The sequence below is a fragment of the Miscanthus floridulus genome, chromosome 8, assembly GCF_019320115.1.
Source record: "Miscanthus floridulus cultivar M001 chromosome 8, ASM1932011v1, whole genome shotgun sequence".
NCBI classification, from domain to species: Eukaryota; Viridiplantae; Streptophyta; class Magnoliopsida; order Poales; family Poaceae; genus Miscanthus; species Miscanthus floridulus.
Window position 1 is genome coordinate 2,334,008 of NC_089587.1, and position 22,059 is coordinate 2,356,066.

General features: G+C 43.1%; 2 protein-coding genes, 1 long non-coding RNA gene and 1 pseudogene across 3 annotated transcripts; all 4 read right to left on the reverse strand.

The window, feature by feature from the left end:
• Positions 1-4: 4 nt before the first annotated feature.
• LOC136475502 (putative invertase inhibitor) lies at positions 5-817 on the reverse strand. Its single transcript, XM_066472979.1, has one exon. The coding sequence runs from the start codon at positions 785-787 to the stop codon at positions 140-142; it is 648 nt and encodes a 215-aa protein (XP_066329076.1). The 5' UTR covers positions 788-817; the 3' UTR covers positions 5-139.
• A 2,164-nt stretch (positions 818-2,981) lies between these two features.
• On the reverse strand, positions 2,982-4,449 carry LOC136470874 (putative invertase inhibitor). Its single transcript, XM_066468606.1, has one exon. It carries the CDS (start codon positions 4,183-4,185, stop codon positions 3,487-3,489), a length of 699 nt encoding a protein of 232 aa, XP_066324703.1. The 5' UTR covers positions 4,186-4,449; the 3' UTR covers positions 2,982-3,486.
• Positions 4,450-8,064: 3,615 nt separating this feature from the next.
• Positions 8,065-15,412, reverse strand: LOC136475383 (uncharacterized). The gene is made up of 3 exons (XR_010763171.1): positions 15,248-15,412; positions 15,082-15,145; positions 8,065-8,174 (listed from the first exon to the last, which is right to left on the reverse strand). It is a non-coding gene; the product is annotated as an uncharacterized lncRNA (long non-coding RNA).
• A 4,415-nt stretch (positions 15,413-19,827) lies between these two features.
• On the reverse strand, positions 19,828-21,490 carry LOC136470875 (large ribosomal subunit protein uL6-like; annotated as a pseudogene).
• Between the last annotated feature and the right edge of the window lie 569 nt (positions 21,491-22,059).

Below are 22,059 nucleotides of genomic sequence, written 5' to 3' on the forward strand. Positions count from 1 at the left end.
AACGTCATATGTACCAATTAATTAGCACCACTTCTGTCTTACATACTGGTTTCTTGCAAGCATAATATCATGCTGATAAACATATACATCATATAAATATATTGGAGTTTGCACTATTGCACAGTAGTAGCTGTATGTATCATAGAAGGGAGATGATGGCGAGGGTGATGACCGCCTGTTGAAACAGGTGTTTGCTCTCTGCTTTCATGGGTGGCTCCAAGCCCTGCTCCTTGAACTCATCCTCACAGGTGACGGGCGCGTCGATCGTGGCGCTCATGGATGTCTTGGCGTCCGCATACCTCCTCTCCTCGATGGCTGCAATGGAGCTGTCGAGGTCGTACAGGGAGTTGTGGTACACCCCCATGCACGCTTCCAGGCAGGACCTCCGGGGAGACCATGGCCTCTCCTTCCTGCTGAGCTCCGCCATCTTGGCCTCCATGCCCACCGCGCCTGACCTCACCAGCTTGGCTGAGATCATGGCGAGTTCGTGGAGGTCCGCCTGCCTGCTCTCGGGGTCCGACGACAGAGACGAGACGCAGAGGGTGTAGTTCACCTGTGGGTTGCCCTGGCTGCATCTCTCGCAGGTGTCGGTTACGACGTCAGTCAACTGCGACGGCCCAAACTTTGTGTTGGTGGTGGCCATGGCTGAAGCTGAAGCTGCAGCTGCAGCCGAGGGATTGTTCTGTTGTAGGAGGAGGATTGTTATTGTTATCAAGGAGGAGAAGAAAAATGGAACAGAGACAGAGGAGCAATAGCAAGGTGGTGGTGGCATCTTGTGATAGTACATTGCAACTGCATGCTAGCTACTATCATCTGCTACTTGTTGGAGTCCTGTGCATATATAACTTTGGTGGACAGCAAACAAGTATTTTTTTTTTTAAAAAAAAATAATGTAGGGAGGTTCGAATTTTGTGACGTGTGACAAGTGAGCCGGCCTGGTGATAGCGAAAGAAAACGGGATCCTTCCTTATTGGCATTTGCCTTGTTGATTTGGATAAGTATGGTTTCGTTCAACTTGACATATATATTTCATTCCAAATTATAAGACGTATCTAAAAAGCCAAAACATCTTATAATTTAAATGAAATAGAGGGAGCAGTATATATAATATATGTATTACGTCGTTAAGCAAATTAAGCTGCCAAAGCAGAGTAATGATTGCATTTGCACGAATACTAATGGATCGGCAAATTAATTTGAAGAGGACCCGACCGAAGAAAACAGTAGGGTCATGTGTCTGGTGCTTTGTCCCTAGCTTAGCTCCGATCCCAGCCAAGGTCGATCGCTCAAGCGTGCAAGCAACCTGTTGGATCGTTTGTTGCTCAAGGTCGTTGCAGTTTTGTCCTTGCGAATCTCCCTCGAAAGGATTGCATTTGCATGCAACTGAATAAATGCAGAGTTTGTTGTGCAACCACGGTAGTAGGATCAACTAGAGCTAGGTCACTTGCGGTGGAACACACATCCATGTGGGTTCAATATTTATTTGTTTTAATGGATTATCTTTAATTATTCTTTCAGTAAAAGACAACATGTTTTGTTTTATTTGGTTTTAATTTCTTTACTTGGTATCACAAAAAAAAAAACATTGATAAATAGGATATTCAAATTATCCAGAATTGTACGTATCTACGGTAGACAAGATGTTTCAGTTAAAACTCAAACAAAAATTACACATGATACAGAAACAAAAAAGAATATGACAATTTCAAAGTCTGTGGAGTGTGGACAGTCAACAGTTCGAATGAAAAATTGAAAGTTCATTAGGGTCGCAGAGTTTTCTTCTTCTTTTTTTGAAACGTTAGGGTCACAGAGTTGAGTGTAAGTTCTAGCGTCTGTAATGTGTGTTTCACGAAAAAAAAAAGCGATAATGCTGGCACACGGGCGTCCAATCCAGGCGTGTTCTATCCGGACGGCTCGTTCCTGGCCTGCCCAACGATGGGGCCCAATAGACCTCCTCCACTCCACTTTCAGTACAACGTGGTTTCTCCAAAAAATAAAAAAAATACAGTGACATTTTCTTTCCCCACTGCCTCACGCATGCGACCGCGGGCGCATCCACCGCGCCGTCCGCCCACCGCTGGCCTTATCCAACGCGGCGGCCTTCTGTCCAGATGCCACGCACCCACTCCGCCTTGCTGCTGCCGTGCTCCCATCCCGCACCGCTCACTCATCCCGCGCCGCTCGCTCCTGCACCGTCGCGCGCCGCCCGCCCGACCATCCAAGCCCAGTGCAGCTAGCGATGGTGGTGGTGGTGGTGCTCGCGCGGCGTCGGCGACGGCCAGAATCGCCCAGCCCCGGGCTCTCCCATGTTGCAAGCGCATGTTTCAAGTGTTTCACATGTTTCGTAGGTATGTTTTAAGTGTTTCATTCGGATGTTGCAAAAAAGTAGATCGGGATGTTGCATATGTTGCAATGATTGTACACTTATGTTGCAAGTGTCTGTTCCCAATGTTTCATATATTTTTTCAAACGTATGTTGCAAGTGTGTTTATCTGGATGTTGCATATTTCACACATATATTGTAAGTGTTTTATCTGGATGTTGCATATGTTTGCAATTGTTTTTCAAGTGTTTTTGCATATGTTTCAAGCGCATAATTTGAATGTTTTAGCTGTTCGTACTAACGTTGTAATTGTTTTATTTTGATGTTTCAAAATTAGATCGGGGTGTTATGCATGTTGCAATGTGAGCCACTTGCCACAGGCTGGGGCGCCGTGCATGAAGTGGCGCAGCAGGCATGGAGGGGCACGGGAAGCTGGGAAGCATGGGGAGTGGCGCGGGCGGGCCCCACCTGTGCATGAAACAGGCGCGGGTACGGGCGTTGTAGCAGACGCGTGCGTCCGAGCACGGGGGGTTTTCCGTCCAGACGTCTGGGCGCTAGTGCCGAAAAAAAGTATGCATACATGTAAAGAACAAAAAAATTATAAATAAAACATATCAACAGATATATATCTCTCTAAAAACTGACGATGAACAACTGATTAATAATAAATGAATAAGGCTTTTTATTCCTTGTGTTTCTCTTCATCTGATGAGGAGACCCTACAACATATACGTATCCAACAGAAGCACATACATAAAGTAAAGAAAAAAATAGAAAATCACACAAAATTAAATATAATCGATGATTACTAGAATGTATAATTGATAGTACGCCTTGTTGCTCGAGATATATAGAGCGAAAGCATGCATCAATGCATACATGGTCGACCAAGCCCGGCCGGCAACTATGTATGATGAAGGAACCAATGCATGCAACAAGAGCTAGCAGAGATGGATGCATATATAATGGAGATATGAATATACTACTATATATATGTATGTCATTGGAAGCACGCATGCTTGCAAGAAGGGATCATATATATCGATCCGGCGAGTCGACGGAGATGATGGCCGGCCGGCCGGCCGGATGCATGATGGATGATGGATGTTGGATGGATGCAAGAAGAAGAGAAGCGTTCATGGATGCATGATGATTGATATGATTCATGCGGCGGCGGCGTGTGTGAATCCGAAGGCGATGTGCGCCATCCGTCCGTACTCCCTGTCGTGCGCGGCGACGGGGACGCGGTGCTGCTCCTCCTCGCCCTTCCACGCGTCCTCGCAGCTCTCGGAGGCGCCCATCGCGGCGGTCAGCTGCTCCATGGCCTTGCCGTAGATCTTGGCCTTGAGGTTGTCGAGCGCGTCGCGGAGGAGGTCGGCGGCGCCGCCGTACTGCTCCAGGCAGTGGTTGAAGCGGGCGCGGCGGGCCTGCGGCGACTCCGCCTCCGCATCCAGCTCCGCAAGGTCGTCGATCTTGGACTCGGTGCTGGCGGCGTGGTCGATGGCCATCTTGGTGGCCAGCATCGCCAGCCCGTGCATGTTCTTGTTGCCGGCCTCCTTGCTGCGCGGGTCGGCGCCCAGCGACGCCATGCAGTGGTCGTAGTCCACGCCGGCGTGCGTCTCCGACGCGCCGCGGCACGCCTCCTCCACGCTCACCGGGGTCGCGCACTCCCGCGGCGGCTCACCATCCATGGTAGGCAGCATCATCGGATCAATGCTACCAGCATCAGGCACCAACTCAAACTCCACTGCCTGCGCCTGCGCCTGCGCAACACCAAGCAGCAGCAGGCAGAGGCCGAGGACCAGCACACGCCGGCCGCTGCTGCTGTCACCACCGCCACGAGTAGTACCCATCATCGCCATTTTCGACCTACTTACTTAGCTTGGATGGACGATCGATCTACTATCTGCAGTGCACTGCACTGCACCTGTGCCTGCTGCTGTTTGTTGCTGCTAGAAAGAGAGAGACAGATCAGGTCGACCTACTACTGCACGGGATGGTATCGAACGAACCAACTACTACTAGGATATAATAGATCGATCGATCGATCGGAAGGCTTGACGATGGAGGGAGCTGCGGGCAGATATGGAGGAGGATCGGAGGGATGGTCGGAGGCAAGTGAGAGGCGGGGAGCAAGCCTCGCTAGCTATATATGCTTCCATTTCCATGGATGCATGGGATGGGATGAGCCCATCGGCGTGGTGGTGCATGCCATTGCCTGCCGTATTTTTGCAGGAATATTATTGCCCATGCATTGCCATTGCCATGCATGCATGCAGATGAGAGATTACTCTCGATCAAGCTCCTGATGGACAGACGGTCCACGACCTCTTCTTCTTCTTCTTCTTCCTCTTCCTCCTCGATCGCAAGCTCCAATCCCGGTCCGGCCCCTCCGCCGCACCTGCATGCGCGCCTCAGCTCCATCCATCCATCGTTGAATGCTTCAACTGCTGCTATTTTAAGCTAAGCTAGGTCTTCTTCTTTAGGCTCCGTTTGGCACGTACAACAATAACTTCAGAAGCTTTTTTTACCAAATGGGATAAAATAAAATATGTGAAGTTCTTGAAAACCAGTTCTCACAGCTTCTCCTAGCTTCCTTCTTCCAGTGTACTACGAGAAGTTGTTTTACCAAATTAAGTAATGGTTAGTGATGCCATACTAGTTGTAGTGGCTAAATACAATTTATATGTGGTTGGAGCATATGGCACCTACGAGGTTGTTGTCATTTTCCAAATCTTTTCTTCGCCTGTAGTCTGCTGTGGATTCTTTTGGTCAATCTCGAGTATGACATAGAGCAGAAAATGATAATTAGGTTTATCCTTGTTAAATCTATGTTTTATCTATAACTAAGTTATACATGATCCAATGAGTATGAAAATTTTACTATAATTCAAGCATACAATAATTAGCCCACCATAAAAATTTCACCACAATTGGACCATATAAGCTGCAGCTATGAATTATTCCATTTAATTATAGAAAAACATAGATCTAAAGCTACAACAAAAACTTTATACTAAATAATACTATATTATATGTTTTTGATTTTATTATTTTTCTATGATTTTTTAAAGGTTCAGCAGAAATAAATTAAAAAGAAAAAGACAAAATCACCATCACTGTAGCAAAACCACCGTCCAAAAATGCTTGGGGTTATTTGACCGGTTTTGGAAAGTTCAGGGGGTAGAAAACCCCGTTTTATACTTTGGGGGGTTAAGTAGTCCACCCTGAATAGTTGGGAGGGGGGTTACGTAGACTTTTTCCAATTTAAATAAGTAAAGAACATAATTACAAGCAATAGAACACTAGAAATAGGAACAAATAAAACACTCAAAATAGAACCCCACCAAAAGATAGATTTTATATTTTAAAAAATCATATTGATATCATGTTTTCTAAGCGAAAATGAATTAGTTATGAATATTTAGAAAACAAACAAATTTTTTATTTGCAAGGAATACAAAACCACATGTCAAAATGATCTAGATGGCCAAATTATTTGTATGGTATTAATAGTTTAGCGATTAAAGATTTATGGTTTTAGAGTTTCATGATTAAACCAATCACTTGGACAAAAGTTGGATGGCCAAAAATGAACTTCTTCACCCTAATAATATATACTATCTCCCCCCCCCCCCCCCCCCAAAATGACAGTTTAATCTTCTCTAATCAAACTATGTAAGGAAAGTATCAATATTTATGACACCAAATATGCATACTATTAAAATAGATTCAATGAAAAAAAAATCTAATGATACTTAATTATTTAGTATCATAAATATTGATACCTTTTTTATACATTTGGTCAAAATCAAGATGCTATAACTCAGTAGCTAGAATTAGATCCTTTTCGTACGGATGGAGTAATACAATAAGTCCACCTTCTTCTTTTCTTCTCACAATATATATGCATAATTGCAGATGCAACTACTACTATATGTCTACTGTAGAGCACTGGGTGTTATGAATATTTAGAAAACAAACCAATTTTTTATTTTCAGGAAATACAAAAGCACATGTCAAAACAATCTAGATGGCCAAATTTGTCTGGTATTAATAGTTTAGCGATTAAAGATTTATGGTTTTAGAGTTTCATGGTTAAAATCAATCTCTCGGACAAAAGCTGGATGGCCAAAAGTGAACTTCACCCTAATGATATACTATCTCCCTCCCAAAAAACATGGAAGTTTAATCTTCTCTCCTTAATCGAACTATGTAAAACTAACTAAGTTTATAGAGAAAAATATCAATATTTATGACACCATATATGCATACTGTTAAAATAGAGTCAATGAAAAATCTAATGATACTTATTTAGTATCATAATTATATATTGATACCTTTTTATATATACATTTGGTCAAAGTCAAGATGCTTAACTCAGTACAGAATTAGATCCTTTTTAGTACAGATGCAACTACTATTTGTCTATTGTAGAGCACTGGGTGTGCCCAATTGGCTTTACTATATGCTCGCCAATACTTTTCTTTTTTCTGGTAGATCGACCATATATCTAAGGCTATGCACGCATAATGGGAACAACACTGCTGATTGCTGACTGAACTAAAGCATTTTATATATTCCCTGCAAGCAATGAATAAAAAGGTGATATTTGGACGCGGTGGGCATGCATGGTCCACCAGCCACAAAATACGGTTTTATCATTTGACTTGACCATTAATTCCAACTGCATGAAACTATATAACATATACCATTTGGTAAATCCCCAAACACATTTGACTTGACCGTATTTTGTGGCTGGTATATAACCGTATTTTGAGGTTAAAAAAGTCAAACAAATTATAATTTGAAACGGAGGGAGTATATAGTATGACAAAGTCTCCAGAATGCACACTTGCACGCTACGGTGTTCCATATTCATCATTACAGTAATTATTAAGTAGTCACTAACTGGGAAAGGGAAGGAAAAATGAAGAAAAAATTAAAATTAATTAAGCTACATACATATTCTGAGACACAGTCACACAGACAGTAGTATATAATATATAGTGATCCTTATGATTTCACACTACTTGTTGCTCCTTATTGTTGTTGATGTCGGCCTCTTCATCATCTGCTTGATGTTTGCTATCTGTACTACAGCATGCCGCCGCGGCATCCTTCCTCTTTCCCCACAGCAGAAGGTAGAGCCCAAATATCATCAGCACGGATCCTAGAACGCAGTTTTTTGAATTTTCAGCCTGTTCGCTTGTTGATTTCAGCCAGCCCAAACCAGCCAGCCAACAGTATTTTTCTCTCACAACAAACCAGCACCAGCCAGCCCAAACAAGCCCAGAAACCGACCAACAAACAGGCCGTTTGTTTGTTTCGAAAGGGAAAAGTTCAGAACTTTTTCATGCTCGGACATAGCAGATGCATGAATGCTCAGTCCATACAACTGAACTGATACGTATATGCATGCACAGTACCTGCCAAGATACAGTGGCTCATGGAGGAAGAAGAAATCGATAACGGCCACCATGATCTGGATGATGGGGATGAATGTATGACAGAACCGTCTGAAATAGTACGTTTTCGGAGGCGCTTGTCTTCCACCAGACACTAAGCACCCCGAAAACAAGCTACATCAGATGGTTCCGTCGACCATACCCCAGAGAGAACTCGAACGATCCACGTTTTTTTCTTAAAGATCCAATAATGAGAATGAGTTTACAATACTTAGTCCATTTCATACATCAAGAGTTCTCAAAAACACATTATTACAATACCAAGTTTAGAGTGCGGAATTTAAATAGCGGAATTTAAAGTAAACATCTAACGATAAGATAAAAGGATCCGTCTATGCCCACCAAAAGAATCTTCCACGCAACAGCTACTCCTCAAGCTGCACCTGCAACAGGGGTAAATAAACCCTGAGTACACAATGTACTCGCAAGACTTACCCGACTAGTGGGAATAATTTCCCGACTCCAAAGGATATGATAAACTTTATGGTTTGCTGGGTTTCCTTTTTGCAAAAAGCAATATTAGCAGTGAATTCTTATATAAGTATTTTATTAGCGGTCATAATTAGTTCATTAGCTAACCATTCTATGTTAGCACCTGTTCCACTTTCAAGCCAGAGTTGAGCAATCAGATCCATTCATTCTCTTTCATCTTTCAGTTCTTACTACGGTGCTAGATCGTAGACAAGTCGTACCGTATTACACGGCGATTCGTGAATCAATGTAGCCCAGCTAGGTACCCCAAAACATACGCCCCGTTTGTACCCCAGGCACAAGCAGGACCAACCCACCACTCTCCTGTCAAAGGGTTCAGGCCCCCGTCTAAACTTGGACTCCAAGCCCCCACACCTGAGTCCCGGACTCAGTGTGGTGCTTAGACCTCCACCATCCCCACCTCCAATCAGTCGGTCCAAAAAAGTCAGAACCCACGACAAGTGAGCAACGAGCCTTCCCGCTCCCATAAGCAAGTATGTGCTCAGGATAATAAGTCCGTGACCTGACTACAATTCAATGCAACAGTCGGTCCTTAACCAACACGGATAGGGAAAACTGTAACTAAGCTATACCCCGTTGGCCGCGGGACACGACCTCTTACACCCACCAATACCCGTACCATATCCCTACCCGGTCTCCATTTTATTTCACCATTTTAATCATGAGAGTAATATTTAATAATCACCTGTTGTGAGTAATGGCAGGTTACTCACGCTACCAAAAAACTTAAGCATAACAGCTATTCGACCTAAGCTAGTAGGACTCATAGGTAGGTATCTATACATATAGTTTTAATATAAATCCTGTAACGTAATGCACATCACACACACACATATATATATCTCCAATGATTATTTAAAATAAGGGTTATGTACCAGGGCTTGCCTTGGGCAGGCAGGGTGTTAGCTCAGTCAGTCAGTGGCGGCTTCGGGACCTCCTCCTGCACGAGGATGTCCTCCTCGTACTCCTCGATCACCTCATCGAACTCGTGATCTCCGATGGTCACAATCTCCGCCAACTCATTGTCTACATGTATGCGATGATGATGCAACACTTAGTATTTCGGCAATAGCAACTCTTAAAATAAGAATACACATGGTAAACTACTAAGCTAGCTCTAATGACTAAGATACTAAGCTAACTATCATCTTCATCAAGTAAAGTGTTGGGTTCAACTAACAGACACCTAGCATTATAAATGAAGGATATATCTTTATTTCTACTAATGATTTAATGTATATTTGAAACAAAGAGCATTTAACTACCCTTATGTTAAGTCTATGCTAAAGCTACAAAAATTACAGGGAGCACATAATAATACCATGAAGCTACTGTAAATTTTTTAAAGCTAAAGCTATCACCATTTTGCCACAACAATTCCTACAATATTTAACCTAATAATATTAAGCACTCTCAAATGATTTAATAGAGTATCGATAAGTATATATATGAACTAAATACACTAATAGATATAGCACAATTTTAGGAACTTAACAAAATTGGTTTCATAATTTTTGGATATCTACATGATTTTATATAATTTACCAAAGATCGGCTCAGAAATACAAATGAAAATCTATTTCTATTCTCCACGAAAAAGCTAAATGGATTTTGGCCCAACACGGCCCACACGGCGTAGCACGCGCGCAAATGCGTGGCGGGCCACAGGCGTGGCCCACGCGAGGCCGGCCTGCACGCGAGGCGGCCCACGGCGGGAGAGTCCCGTACGCGCTGGTACATTAGCAAAAATGCCCCTAGACTATGAGCAAAACAACCCATAGTCCACGTTACTATTTCTATAGACAGTGACTTTGCAATGAAAACCTCATATCTTTTTCCTCTTTACAATGGCAAGGCCCCTGGCCTCCCCCGCGCGCTCTGGCGTGGCGAGTGGTGGTACTGGCGCTTGCGCCGGCCACATGGGACCCACGCTGACCTAACTACGAGGCCAACGCTCACCTAGGGTTTGACGCGAAGCGATGGGCGGTGGTGGCACGAACGGGGGTGAAGCAGTGACACTTGAGTGATCTAACTTTGCATCATCGCTAGGATCGAATGACGTGGCAAGTTGAGTGGCTAATCCTTTGAAAAATATTTGTGAAAAGCTAACACACATACACTTGGTGGTGTTGGCACATTTGCAAAGGAGAAGATGTTGGAGTTGAAACAGATCAACTCGGTGAAGGAATGGTGGTCACTGTGAGTGATCGGACACTGGCCTTAACTAGACCAGCGCGTCCGGTCAGTGGCAGCAGTAAAAGCACAGGCGTCGGTCTTCGACCGAACGCGTGGTGGGTCCGTCTGATCCCACTGATGTGGCAGTGCAGACAAGAGAAGGACCACATCCGATCGTGACCGACCGGACGCGTCCGATCGTAAAACAGAGACTCGGGGAGCTCTCTGGAAATGACCGGACTTAGGCATAGCAGCGTCCGGTCATCTCACTGTGCTGTGTCCGATCGCGACTTGACTATTGATGTGAGACATCCTACATTGAGATCCAGTGACTGAGGTCGAACGGAGGCAACGCGTGGCATGCATCTGTTGCTCGGACGCTAGCTAGGTGCGTCCGGTCGATCTAACCGGAACGTCCGGTCACCCCGAGCTGTGCCCAGTGAAAGAGATACAATGGCTCTATTTTCTTAGGGCTATAAATAGAAGGGGGTCTCGGCCATGGTGAGAGCAGAGCATCTTGGGGGACTTTGTGTCCATGCTTGAAAGAACTTAGGAGCCCTCTATCTCACATATGCTTGATAGTGATCATCCAATTATGTGAGTGAGTGATTCAAGTACGATTGCATTATGAGGTTGCATCAAATGACACTAGGTGGTCGTCTTGCAAGCCAGTGGTGCTTGTTACTCTTAGAGGTTGCCACCTCCAAGATGGCTTGGTGGTGGTCTCCGTTGAAGCCCGCAAGAAGCTTGTACGATGCTTCAGAGAAGAGCTTTGTGAGGGGCATTGTGCTTGCCCCGTGGGGGCCACGAAGAGCAACTCTAGTAGAGCGAGACGCGAAGGGCGTCAAGTGGTCCGGCCGAGTCAAGTACTAGAGCTTGTGGTAAGCACTCCACGCGGGAGAGTGTGACTTGCGGGTCACCACTAGCAAGAGGACCGGCAGCAACATTAGAGCTTGTCTCAACGAGGACTAGCGTGTTAGCAAGCACGTAAACCTTGGGATAAAAATCATCGTGTTATCCTTGTATTTCCATTGGTTTGCATCCTCATTACACAAGCTTGTTTTTACATTTCATATACATTATGCTTGTGTAGTTGCTCTTGTAATTAGTTAGCTTGTGTAGCTCACTAGTTATCTTCTTGCTTGTGTAGTATAGAAGTAGCTCCCTTACGTGGCTAATTTGGTTTGTATAACCTTGTTAGTCACATTGCTTAGTTTGTGTAGCTAAGTATTTACGCTCTCTAATTTAGCATTGGTTGCCTTGTTATTTAGCATTGCTAGTGAGCTTAAGAGCTTTGTGCTTTTGCTTACTAGAATTATGTAGGAGCTCCTCGGTGTGCAAAATACTAGTGGCATAGGTTTGTGTGACCTTGCTCCTAGAATTAGATAGGTGAGCTCTAGCTAGCTTGGCACCTTAGTTGCTTAATTAGGATCTTTATAAGGTGCTAGAGAACATAGATAGAGGGGTGTAGTCTTGGTTAGACCGATAGTTTTAATTCCGTATTTGTTTCGGTTAGCCAGCGCGATTAAATTTAGAAAGGACTATTCACCCCCTCTAGTCCGCCATCTTCGACCCTTCAAGTGGTATCAGAGCTAGGTCTTTCATTTGTGGTCTTCACCGACCCGAGAGGATGACGTCTAGTGGGCTAGATGTTTGTGAGACATATATTTTTTATGGCACAAACTTTGCACTTTGGAAAAATCACATGCTTGATCATTTTTGTGTAAAGGGACCTAAGTTTTGGTGGATTGTCACTAGTGGTCTCACCCATGTCTTGAACCATAGAAATCTCACCAAAGCTCAAAGAGTTCTCTATAAACTTGATGCACATGCTTGTTGTTATCTAATAGATGCTTTGAGCTTTAATTTAGTGAAAAGGATAAACTACACGGGAACCGCTCATGAGATATGGGAGTCCATCAAACACACTTCGGTGATTCCTCCACATGGGATGATGGCAAGTTCAAGGAGGATGAGCCCAAGAAAGTGGCGCATGAGGATGTTGAGCATGACCACAACTTGGTGATTGTGGAAGATTGCTCCACCTCACGGTCAAGTGATGATGATGATCGATCCACTACAAGTTCACTTGATAAGATTGATGATGCCACAAGTGTTGCAAATGATGATGCTACCCCATGCACACTTAATGGTTATGAGTATGGATCATGCCTGGATGACATTGCTACTACAAGCTATCCCACATCACCACATTGCTTCATGTCATAAGGTGACACCAAGGTATCAAATGCTAATGTGGTTGATCATATTAATTCATATGATGAGCTTGTTAGTAGACTTGCTAGCATGACTATGTCTTTAGAAAATGAGAAAGTTAAAACATTAAAATTGGAAAATGAAAACTCATTTCTAAAGAACTCATGTGAAGAACATAAGAAATTACTTGATGTTCTTAAATCTTCACATGGTGAGCTAAAATTGACTCATGAGACACTACTTGCATCTCATAAAGAATTATTAGAACAACATGCTTCTCTCATTAAAGTGTTTTTAAAGAAACTTAAAAATAATGAGAGCTCATCACATGAGTCAAGTGATCAATTGCAACATGTGACTAACTCTTGTGATGTAGGGAAAAAACATGTATCCACCTCTTGTGATGATTTATTAGAAATGCCATGCTCTTCACACATAGATGCTTGTTCTACTTCTATGTCTTGTGAGACTAACCTTTTGAAGGAGAACAATGAGCTCAATGAACAAGTAAAAAAACTTGAGCAACAAGTTAGAGATGTGTTACAACTCTCAAGTCACCTTCGAGCATATGTTGAACAACAAAAGAAGCTATGGTGACATGAGTGGCATTGGCTTCAATAAGAGCAAGATCAAGGGCAAGAGATGAGGCAAGAGAAGATATGAAAGAGAGATAAAGAAGCAAGAATAAGAGAAGCTCTCTCATTTCATGTGCTTCAAGTGCCATGAAGTGGGACATATTGCAAATGGTTGCCCCAATGAAGAAAAGCTCAAGTCGAAGAAAGAAGAAGAGAGGCTAAGGCATGTCAAGTGCTTCAAGTGCCGCACATGGGGTCATCTCACCTCTCTGTGCCCAACCAAGTAATCGGTGAAGCAACAAGTGAAGCCTCAACCAAAGCCACAAGTTGAGCAAGAGAAGACACTCCAAGAGCAAGTCAAGATCTATCATGAAGATGGTGACTTGATGACGAAGAAAAAGAAAACTAGAAGGGGTGGAAAGACAAGGCATCCAATGCAAACTCAAGATGCCAAGATGATGAGCAAGACACAAGATGAGAAGAAAGTCTATGCTCACATCAAGTACTTTAAGTGTGAAATACGGGACACTTTGCCTTTAAGTGTCCTACCAAGCTTGAGAAGAAGATTCAAGCAAAAGAGAAGAGGCAAGGTAATGAGAAGCAACACATGAGCAAGGAAGAAAAGGCCCAATCAAAGAGAGTTTGCTACTCATGCCGGGAAAGGGGACACATGACATATTCATGTCCCCTAGGTAAAAATTCTAAGCCCATTTTAATTGATGATCATGTTGTGCTTAGGAAGGATGGTAATGGTACCTCTATGGTTGCTATTGCAAAATATCCCACTACTCATACTAAGACTTTGTCTAAGTATGTTGTTCCTAACTTGAGAGGACCCAAACTTGTTTGGGTACCATCAAAAAGTGGATGATTAATTGTAGGTACCATCGGCATTGAAGACTTGATTCAATTGATTTCATATTAATCATCATATGTTGAGTCAAGCTATGAAGTTTAGTGCAAATCTAAACCCAATGCCAATTGAAAATTGAGTGAAGTCCAAGTGCTATCAACATACAATTGTCATATTCAAGTTAGGGTGATTTATTGAATTATTTGATGGCTTACAAAATTATTTGTGTTGAAGCTTGCTAGTTGGATAATCATGAGCTAACCAATGTATATCTCTTGTTGGTCATTTCATTTGGGTGCATATGAGTTGATTGAATTGGATAAATATGCAATGTTGCTTGCTATGAGATATTTGAATGGATAAATAGCTTAGTAATTAAGTTTGGATTGATTTATGTCGGATAAGTTCATAAGATAACATTTAGTAAGTGGATTGAATGGATTTATGTCTTGTGAAAGTATTCAAACAAGTTAGTTTTAAGTTTGATTCACATTTGATGAAGTATAGCTCAAGTGATTGAAATCTGTCCTTTATTAAAAAATTGAGCTAGCTATGATCTTAGCCATGTTCGAGTAATCAAAACTTATTAGATTGGCATAAAAAATTGATTTACATGCTCTAGACTAATGATATAAGATGCTATACAAATTTCATGAGAATTGGATAAGAGATGCTTCGATTTTGGAGTGGATCTTGTCAGCTATAGTGCAGCAGTTTTCAGCATATAACAGTGGTTGAAGAATTAAAATCTAGTAGCAATCTAGAAGTCAAATGAAGCTCAAATTTTTAAAACTGCTAGATAACTTAATGATGCACATCTCCACCAAATTTCGTGGCATTTGGATTTTTACTTTGAGAGATATGCATTTTTCTTTGAAAAGTACAGAATCTGCCAGAAAAGTGACAAGTATTGGATTTATTTGATATAATCATATATCTATATTAGTATATAATACTAGCTATGTGTGTTAGTTGTACCCAAGCGCTGCACTGAAGAAGTGGTACACAAAGATCTCTAGCGTGAACTTAGGCCTTTGTGTTCCTGCAGGAAATTAAAGAAAAAGGAAAACACAGCTAAGAAGAACATTATTAGCATACATATGTGTAGCTGCATCAGTTAGGGAATATCAAACCATGTACGTACCGTTCTTTGAAGTAGGCTATTGGCGCTAGGAAGAGAGTAGCGACCAACTGGCGAAGAGTGATGAGGACCAGGGCGTTGAGCCCTTGCTCCAGCGCCTTCTTCACCAGCGCTGTCAGCACAGCAGAGATGAGGTTGAAGACCAGCATTGCCATCACCGGCTTGCACTCATCCATGTGTGAGTGTGGCATCCCCGGCCCCCAACAATACGAGTATATGACTAGATGTGTCAATGTGTTGTAAGATGCTTCTCTATATATATGTTGATATTGCAAAGGTCATGGATGGGACTACATTTATATAGTATATAAGGGCTGCTGGCGCCCTTCCACTTACCAATGTCCCTGAACGAAAACTAAAGCGACGGCTCTCATTCATTCTGAGGGAGAAAGGTATATGCTATGAGGAGCATCCCTAGTTGCTCGATCTCCAGTGAAATTATAACATCATGATTCAGCCAAGCACTGATATTTTCCTGCTTTATGCATGGTGACTGTTGACTGCATAAGTTTTCAAGAAAGTGAAGAAAAGCTGGATATGAACTCAGCTTACAAAATTCCAGGGAATTGAAAAGCTCTTCACTGTCAGGTGGTGTGTATGTGGATTATTATAGATCCTCACCCTTCTATAAAAGGGGTAGTGGAGGGTGCTCACCTTGTGTGTGCTCTTGCATCACCCATATTTCCTCTCTATATCATTCTTCACCTATATATTATACAAGTTGTCTGCACTACTACAACTGTACTGTTGACACCATATTGTAAATAGTTAATGCTGAAATCTGTAAACATGAGTTTCAGGAAGGGGAAAGGTCCTAAAGAACAACCGTCAAAAGCATTGCCCTTGAGGAAGTTGAGGTGGATCAGCATCTGCACCTGATGAACTGTACCGCCAGTGCTTGACAGGAAAAAAGAGCATAGCAAATCGGATGCAGTGGTACAGTGATGCCATTTTAAGCTTGAGCAGTCACAGATTGTGCATTTGTTAGTGTGCACGTGGTCCTGATTGCTCAGTCAGTGGTTTAGTGCTTTGGTGGTGGGCGGTAAAAACTAGTAATCCATTCATATCTTTTGTTATAACATCATTGTGTGCTTAGTAGGATTTACGCTGTCAAAAGTTTGAAGCCGAAATTAGTAGGAAGGGGGATAGATTAGAATGGCAGTTTAATGATACCAGCATGTAACAACTTGGCACTGAATTATTTAAACAAAATTGTCGTAACACATGGGCATAGCACATACAACGTGAAATCAGATAGCTGCAGCAATATATACTATAATCCACTTGATATTTCCGTTTCAAGGACGAACGAGAAAAGAATTGACTTGCTTCTCCTCATATTTTTGTCAAGAAAAAACTGACAGTAGTAGGTGGCTCAAACAGCTAGCTCTTCCTCAAGAGAAGGGAAGGAAACAGAGGCCCCCCAATGGCAGTCAATCGCACTGCAGATTAACACCACGCAAGTGACTTTTGATGTGTCCCCATATTTTGCCGCTCAAGTGCTATATGCTGACATAAAACTTGTCTTTTGGTTGATAGTTGTGTACACTTGCTGACATAATAAAACTTGTCTTTCAGTTAACTAAACATGCCGATTCTTAGTCTAGTGCCGATGACATTGCAGTCATTCATATTCTACTGCTTAATTTGTTCTGCTTCTTTCCTCATTAGATGGATGATATTGTATTTAATCTTTTATCCCTGACTAATATAAATCATGCATGATGTGTTAAGGACCAAATATATCAAAGTTGATTTGGCTAATCATGCATACTTATTTATCTTTGCCATCTGAAGTAAGAAAGGTGACCTGCCAAGGTCGTAGAGAGTTGGTGGTGTTGAGGATGAATAGGTCGATGACTTGCGGCAGAAATGATCTGAGTAGGGCTCATGAGCACGTAGCCTATCCCTGACACTCCCACTCCCTGAAAAAAGAAGAGGCGGATCGGAGCAAGAGCAAAAATGCAAATAAATCATCTGAATTCATCATTCACGCGTGATGCTCTTTGGATTGGATGGAGATCAAAAGCTAGCCCTATAACAAGTCCTGTAGCACTGCCCATACTGGGTCTTTATTGTTTATGATATGATATGATTTGTAGGTGAGGTGAATATATGTGTGCACCAGCACCATTGTCAGCCAGCCTGCCACTACATCAATATGCATCAGAGCACAAGCAAGCGCTCCTGTAATGCTCCACTACCAAGATTCCAGAGTCGTTGGACACCATGGTACAGTGCCAGAAAAAGAATGTGTTTCTTGTCTGCCATTTCTTTCTCTCTCGTTGGAATTAGCTTCAGTTGCTTACTGTAAACGAGAGAGATTGGTGTAATAGGTTCAATGATTGTATTGAGCATAGAGATTGCTCACTGCTCCTCTTTTTTTTTTTTTGAACGCAAATTGTTCACCGCTCATAACAGAGTATATTCAGCGAATAAGAAAACAGTGTCAAGATGAATCCACCCAATACATGTTAATTGAGCACTGCCTTTCCAACTTGATCAAGATCAAAACCAAAGACACTTTCTCCTTGCCTACATGCATCATGCACCTTGACACTAGTCAAATAAAAATAACCCCAGCAAGAACAGATACTGCTGAGCAAACAGTGCCCCATATACATAACAGTATATTCAGCGGAAAGGAAAACTACCATAGTCAGAGAATCAGAAAGCATATATGTAATGGTATCAGGAAAGTTTACCTGAGTAACGCACTCGTGAATAGGTACTTGGGTAGGCAAAGATCCCCGCTGTCAGCTTTGGTTTTGCGTTCCTGAAATCAAATTCCAGATCCAGATCCTGAAAGAGTACTTTTCATGCATTTCAATGTTGATGAAAGATCAAGGAAGACAAGAACACATTCCAAGTTGGTACAAAGACAATGGATATCATTAGCAGGTTTTTAGTTGAATTCAGGGGATACTGAAAATATCACAAAACAACACACAATTGTCTTTTTTATATATCTCCATACTAAAAAAAAATAAAGTCGTTTTGGACAGTGACACGGTCTCCAAAGCCTAACTTTGACTACTTATTTTTATAAAGATATTTATCAAGAAGTGATATATGTAAATTTTTGTGAAAGTATTTTTAAGACAAATCTATATATATGGTTTTCACATTTCCAAACTCAACAACTTAAAAGTTATTCATGATTTATATTCCCAATATTTGACCCAAGCCATTTATAAAACGACTTCATTTTTTAGTATGGAGGGAGTATAAAAAAATGACATGCCATTGGAAACACTAACAATGTATACCCACAGATATGCATTGACCTTTCAGACATGTAGAGTTTTTCTAGTTCTAAAGCGACGAGACTTCAAAGCTGGACACTGAAAACAGTGTACCGTGGCATAAGATGCATGCAGGCATGCAGCATATCAGTGCCATGTGTTCTTTTTTGGCTAGTGGAACAATCTGGTTCCCGTCATCAGAGCAAGCAATTGGAGGTGGAGCAGAGGGTAGACAGACAGCATAGCAGCCTCAGCACCTGCTACCAGTTGACGAGGAATGGTACAAAGTGCATCCATGTTGCTTGCATTCAAAATTTCAGATAACTGTGGGCATCAGATGCTGAGGCTGCTGTAAGCATGCTACCGTCATCAGGTTAAGACTCTTGTGGTCCCTGCAGCCGTGGGAGCACTCCATAAAAGAATCAGGATCCCCATTATCTTTGTCTCAAGCGTGTTGCTGCTCTTATTCGTGGTGTACAGTCTTTTTTTTTTTTGAGAAGTTCGGGGGGGGGGGGGGGGGGGGGGGGGGGGGGAGCATCCCCACCTTTTCATTTCATAAAAGGAGCATACATGAGCAGTTTGTTACATGTCGTTTATGAAGAAATTAGCATGGGGTGGGGAGGAGAACAACAAAGCCCAAGCATGGGCAACATGTCTATCTAATGGGGGCAACCTACATGCCCAAAGCTCGGCATCTTCACGACACCCCGCGAAGAGGCGATTGTAGCAAGGAGACAGGGAACGGAACACAACATCGTGCCTGTGCTTCCAGAGACGCCAACAACAAAGTAGAAGAAAGGCATTGAAGTGGGCAGCAGGGATGGTGGACGGTGGTTGAACGCGCCAAAGAGCAGCAACATCTTCTTCATCAATTTGCACACCAATCCAGTGCCAAAAGCCAACTGTAAAGGCACAACCGGCAATAAGATGAGCTGTGCTTTCAACCTGAGCACCACTGCTTCACGTCCATCCATTTACTATACGCATTTTCTACTGTGACGAGGCATAAGGTACAAATCGTCTCCAAGAATCTCTCAACAAATTTTCGTTTTGCATACAGTGAACGCCCATGTCAACTGCCAATACAATGTTTGCATTACTGTGCTCTACTCTGGGTCTTCTACATCGCAAAAGATTATCACTTGCAACCACACTCGCATCAATTTCAACAAGCAGTTAAACTCTTCAACCAAGAATGGAACTGAGAGGAGTGGAGGTACTTGGATGAACACAAAAATATGCTGACAAACAATGTTGATACCATAGGAATGCCACCTCCAATTACATAATAACATCCTAAGACAGTACAAAATTTCAGTATCCAATCGACGATGTAATTAACTGACTCAAAAAAAAAAAAAAAACAGCACAAAAAAGGTCCACCTCATAAACTCTCACTAACACAGCTTTTGCTAGCGCTAGGAACAAAGGGCACCTCACTGCTCCTCAGAGATGGGGCCCTTGTCACTCACATAGATACCGTCCAAGAACTTCCTTATATCCTTCTTCTGGGCATGGCATTTCTGTTCAAGACCAAAAAATATATATTTATATATATATAACTTTATTAAGGATGGTAGTTCAGGACTTCTGATAAGTTGCATGTTCACTAATAACACCATTCCAATGCTGCGACCACAATTGCAGAAAGAAAGATTGCTTCTCATGGAAGGCCAAACGTCATCCGTTAAAATATTGTGAGGTCAACTTATTCCATTGAATTATAGGAATTCTTAGCTGACATACAAGACCGAAATAGTAATCATGATAAAGAACACTGTGGACACAAGGTCTAAAATTAAGGTTCAGTTAGCAATATGACATTATACTAGTGGGCATGGAAGTCTTAACAAGATGGTAGAGCGTAAAACATAGGATGTACAATGCAGTCAAGAAACAGAGATGCAAGGACTCTAACCTGGTTTATGAGAGCAGCGGAGCGAGAGACAAGCTCAATGTCATTGCCATCAAGAATAAGTTCATCCTTGACCTTCTCTGAACGCAAGATGGTCACACCGTCAAGCATATCAACCTTCCTGACCTATGGAGGTAAAGGAAATCGGAATGTGTCACATGAGCCCACATCGATATCAAAGCTGTCAACCGCATACAGGAGAGCCACTAGGTAAAACAACATTGAAATGTAGAACATTGCATAATCACGGGATGCCATAGTACAACATAGATTCAACTTTAGAGTTGGTCCCATAATAGGTCTGCCAATTCAAATACGCAATGGATTGTGTGAGGGGCCTCTATCAATCATCATGTACATATACAGCTAGGTAGCACATCAGCAGCAGTGGTTGTGATTTGTGACAGCATAGTCATCACCAGTGAATGAGTTTTGCTGCCAGTATGTATAATTACAATTGAAAATCTAAACCATTCCCAAGGTACCAGTATGTGCATTTAGCATTGAAAACCTAAACCATTCCCAATTCGGAGCTCTACATACATACGAAATGTAAGTAGGCGCATTTGAAGGCCTAATAGCAAGACAACATGTGTTCGCCTGATCCTGCTAAAGGAAACATTTCATTGCACACGGCGCAGAAACATACAGCCTGCCTTTAACAGACGAAGTAAGTAATCCGTGTACCTTCTTCTCCCCGAGGAAGTTCCTGATCTCAATGGCGGAGTTGGAGTTGGTGATGGACGCGTTGATGGGGAAGTGAGCGTAGACGAAGCGCATCTTGTAGCGGAAGCCCTTGGTGACGCACTGACGCCGGTGATGAGGTTCTGGAAGTGGGAGATGGCGGTGCGGAAGGCGGCCATGGTGCGGCGGGTGCCGAACCATGCGTCCACCTTGAGCTTGCGGCCGCCGTCCTGCAGCTGGAAGTCGAGGTTGAGGTGCTTGAAGTTGCGGGTGAGCTTGCCGCGCGGGCCCTCCACCGTCACCAGCTTGGCGTCCACCGTGACCGTGACCCCCTCGGGGATGTCCATCGTCTCCGTGGCCAGGATGGTCTTCATTTTCGCCGGCGGCGGTGGCTGCTGCCTGCTGCGCCCTTGTTGAGCTGCTTCTTGTACTCCATCAAGTCGATCCCTGATGGATACGGTGATGATGCAAGCAAGGCGGTTAGTTAGTTGAATGGCCAAGAGCCTACAGCAGTAAGAAGGAAGGATCGGAGAAGATGAAACATGCGTACCGTCCTTTAATCTGTTGCTACATACGTCTAGCACGTAGTACGCATGAGCCCGGCCCGCGTCTGGATCGGATGTACAACTTCTCCCACGCCGGACAACCCGCACCACCGGCTGCATGGGGACGTGCACCGCCTTGGCCTTAATCGGCACAGCAGCCGCAGTCAGACGGCCGCGGCGGTCACGGCAGCCATGCATGATGGCTGGCTGGCGCCCGGCGAGGTAGAGGATGTTGAGCTCTGATACCACTTGTTATAAACGATAGGGTACCAGAGCTTGGTTTGATCTTAGGGTTTCGCGATGGCATCGATGAAGTTTGATCTACCGCTGCTGGATTACAAGACGAGATTTGCACTGTGGCAAGTCAAGATGCGGGCGATTCTGGCACAATCTTCGGATTTTGATGAGGCGCTGGACGGTTTCGGA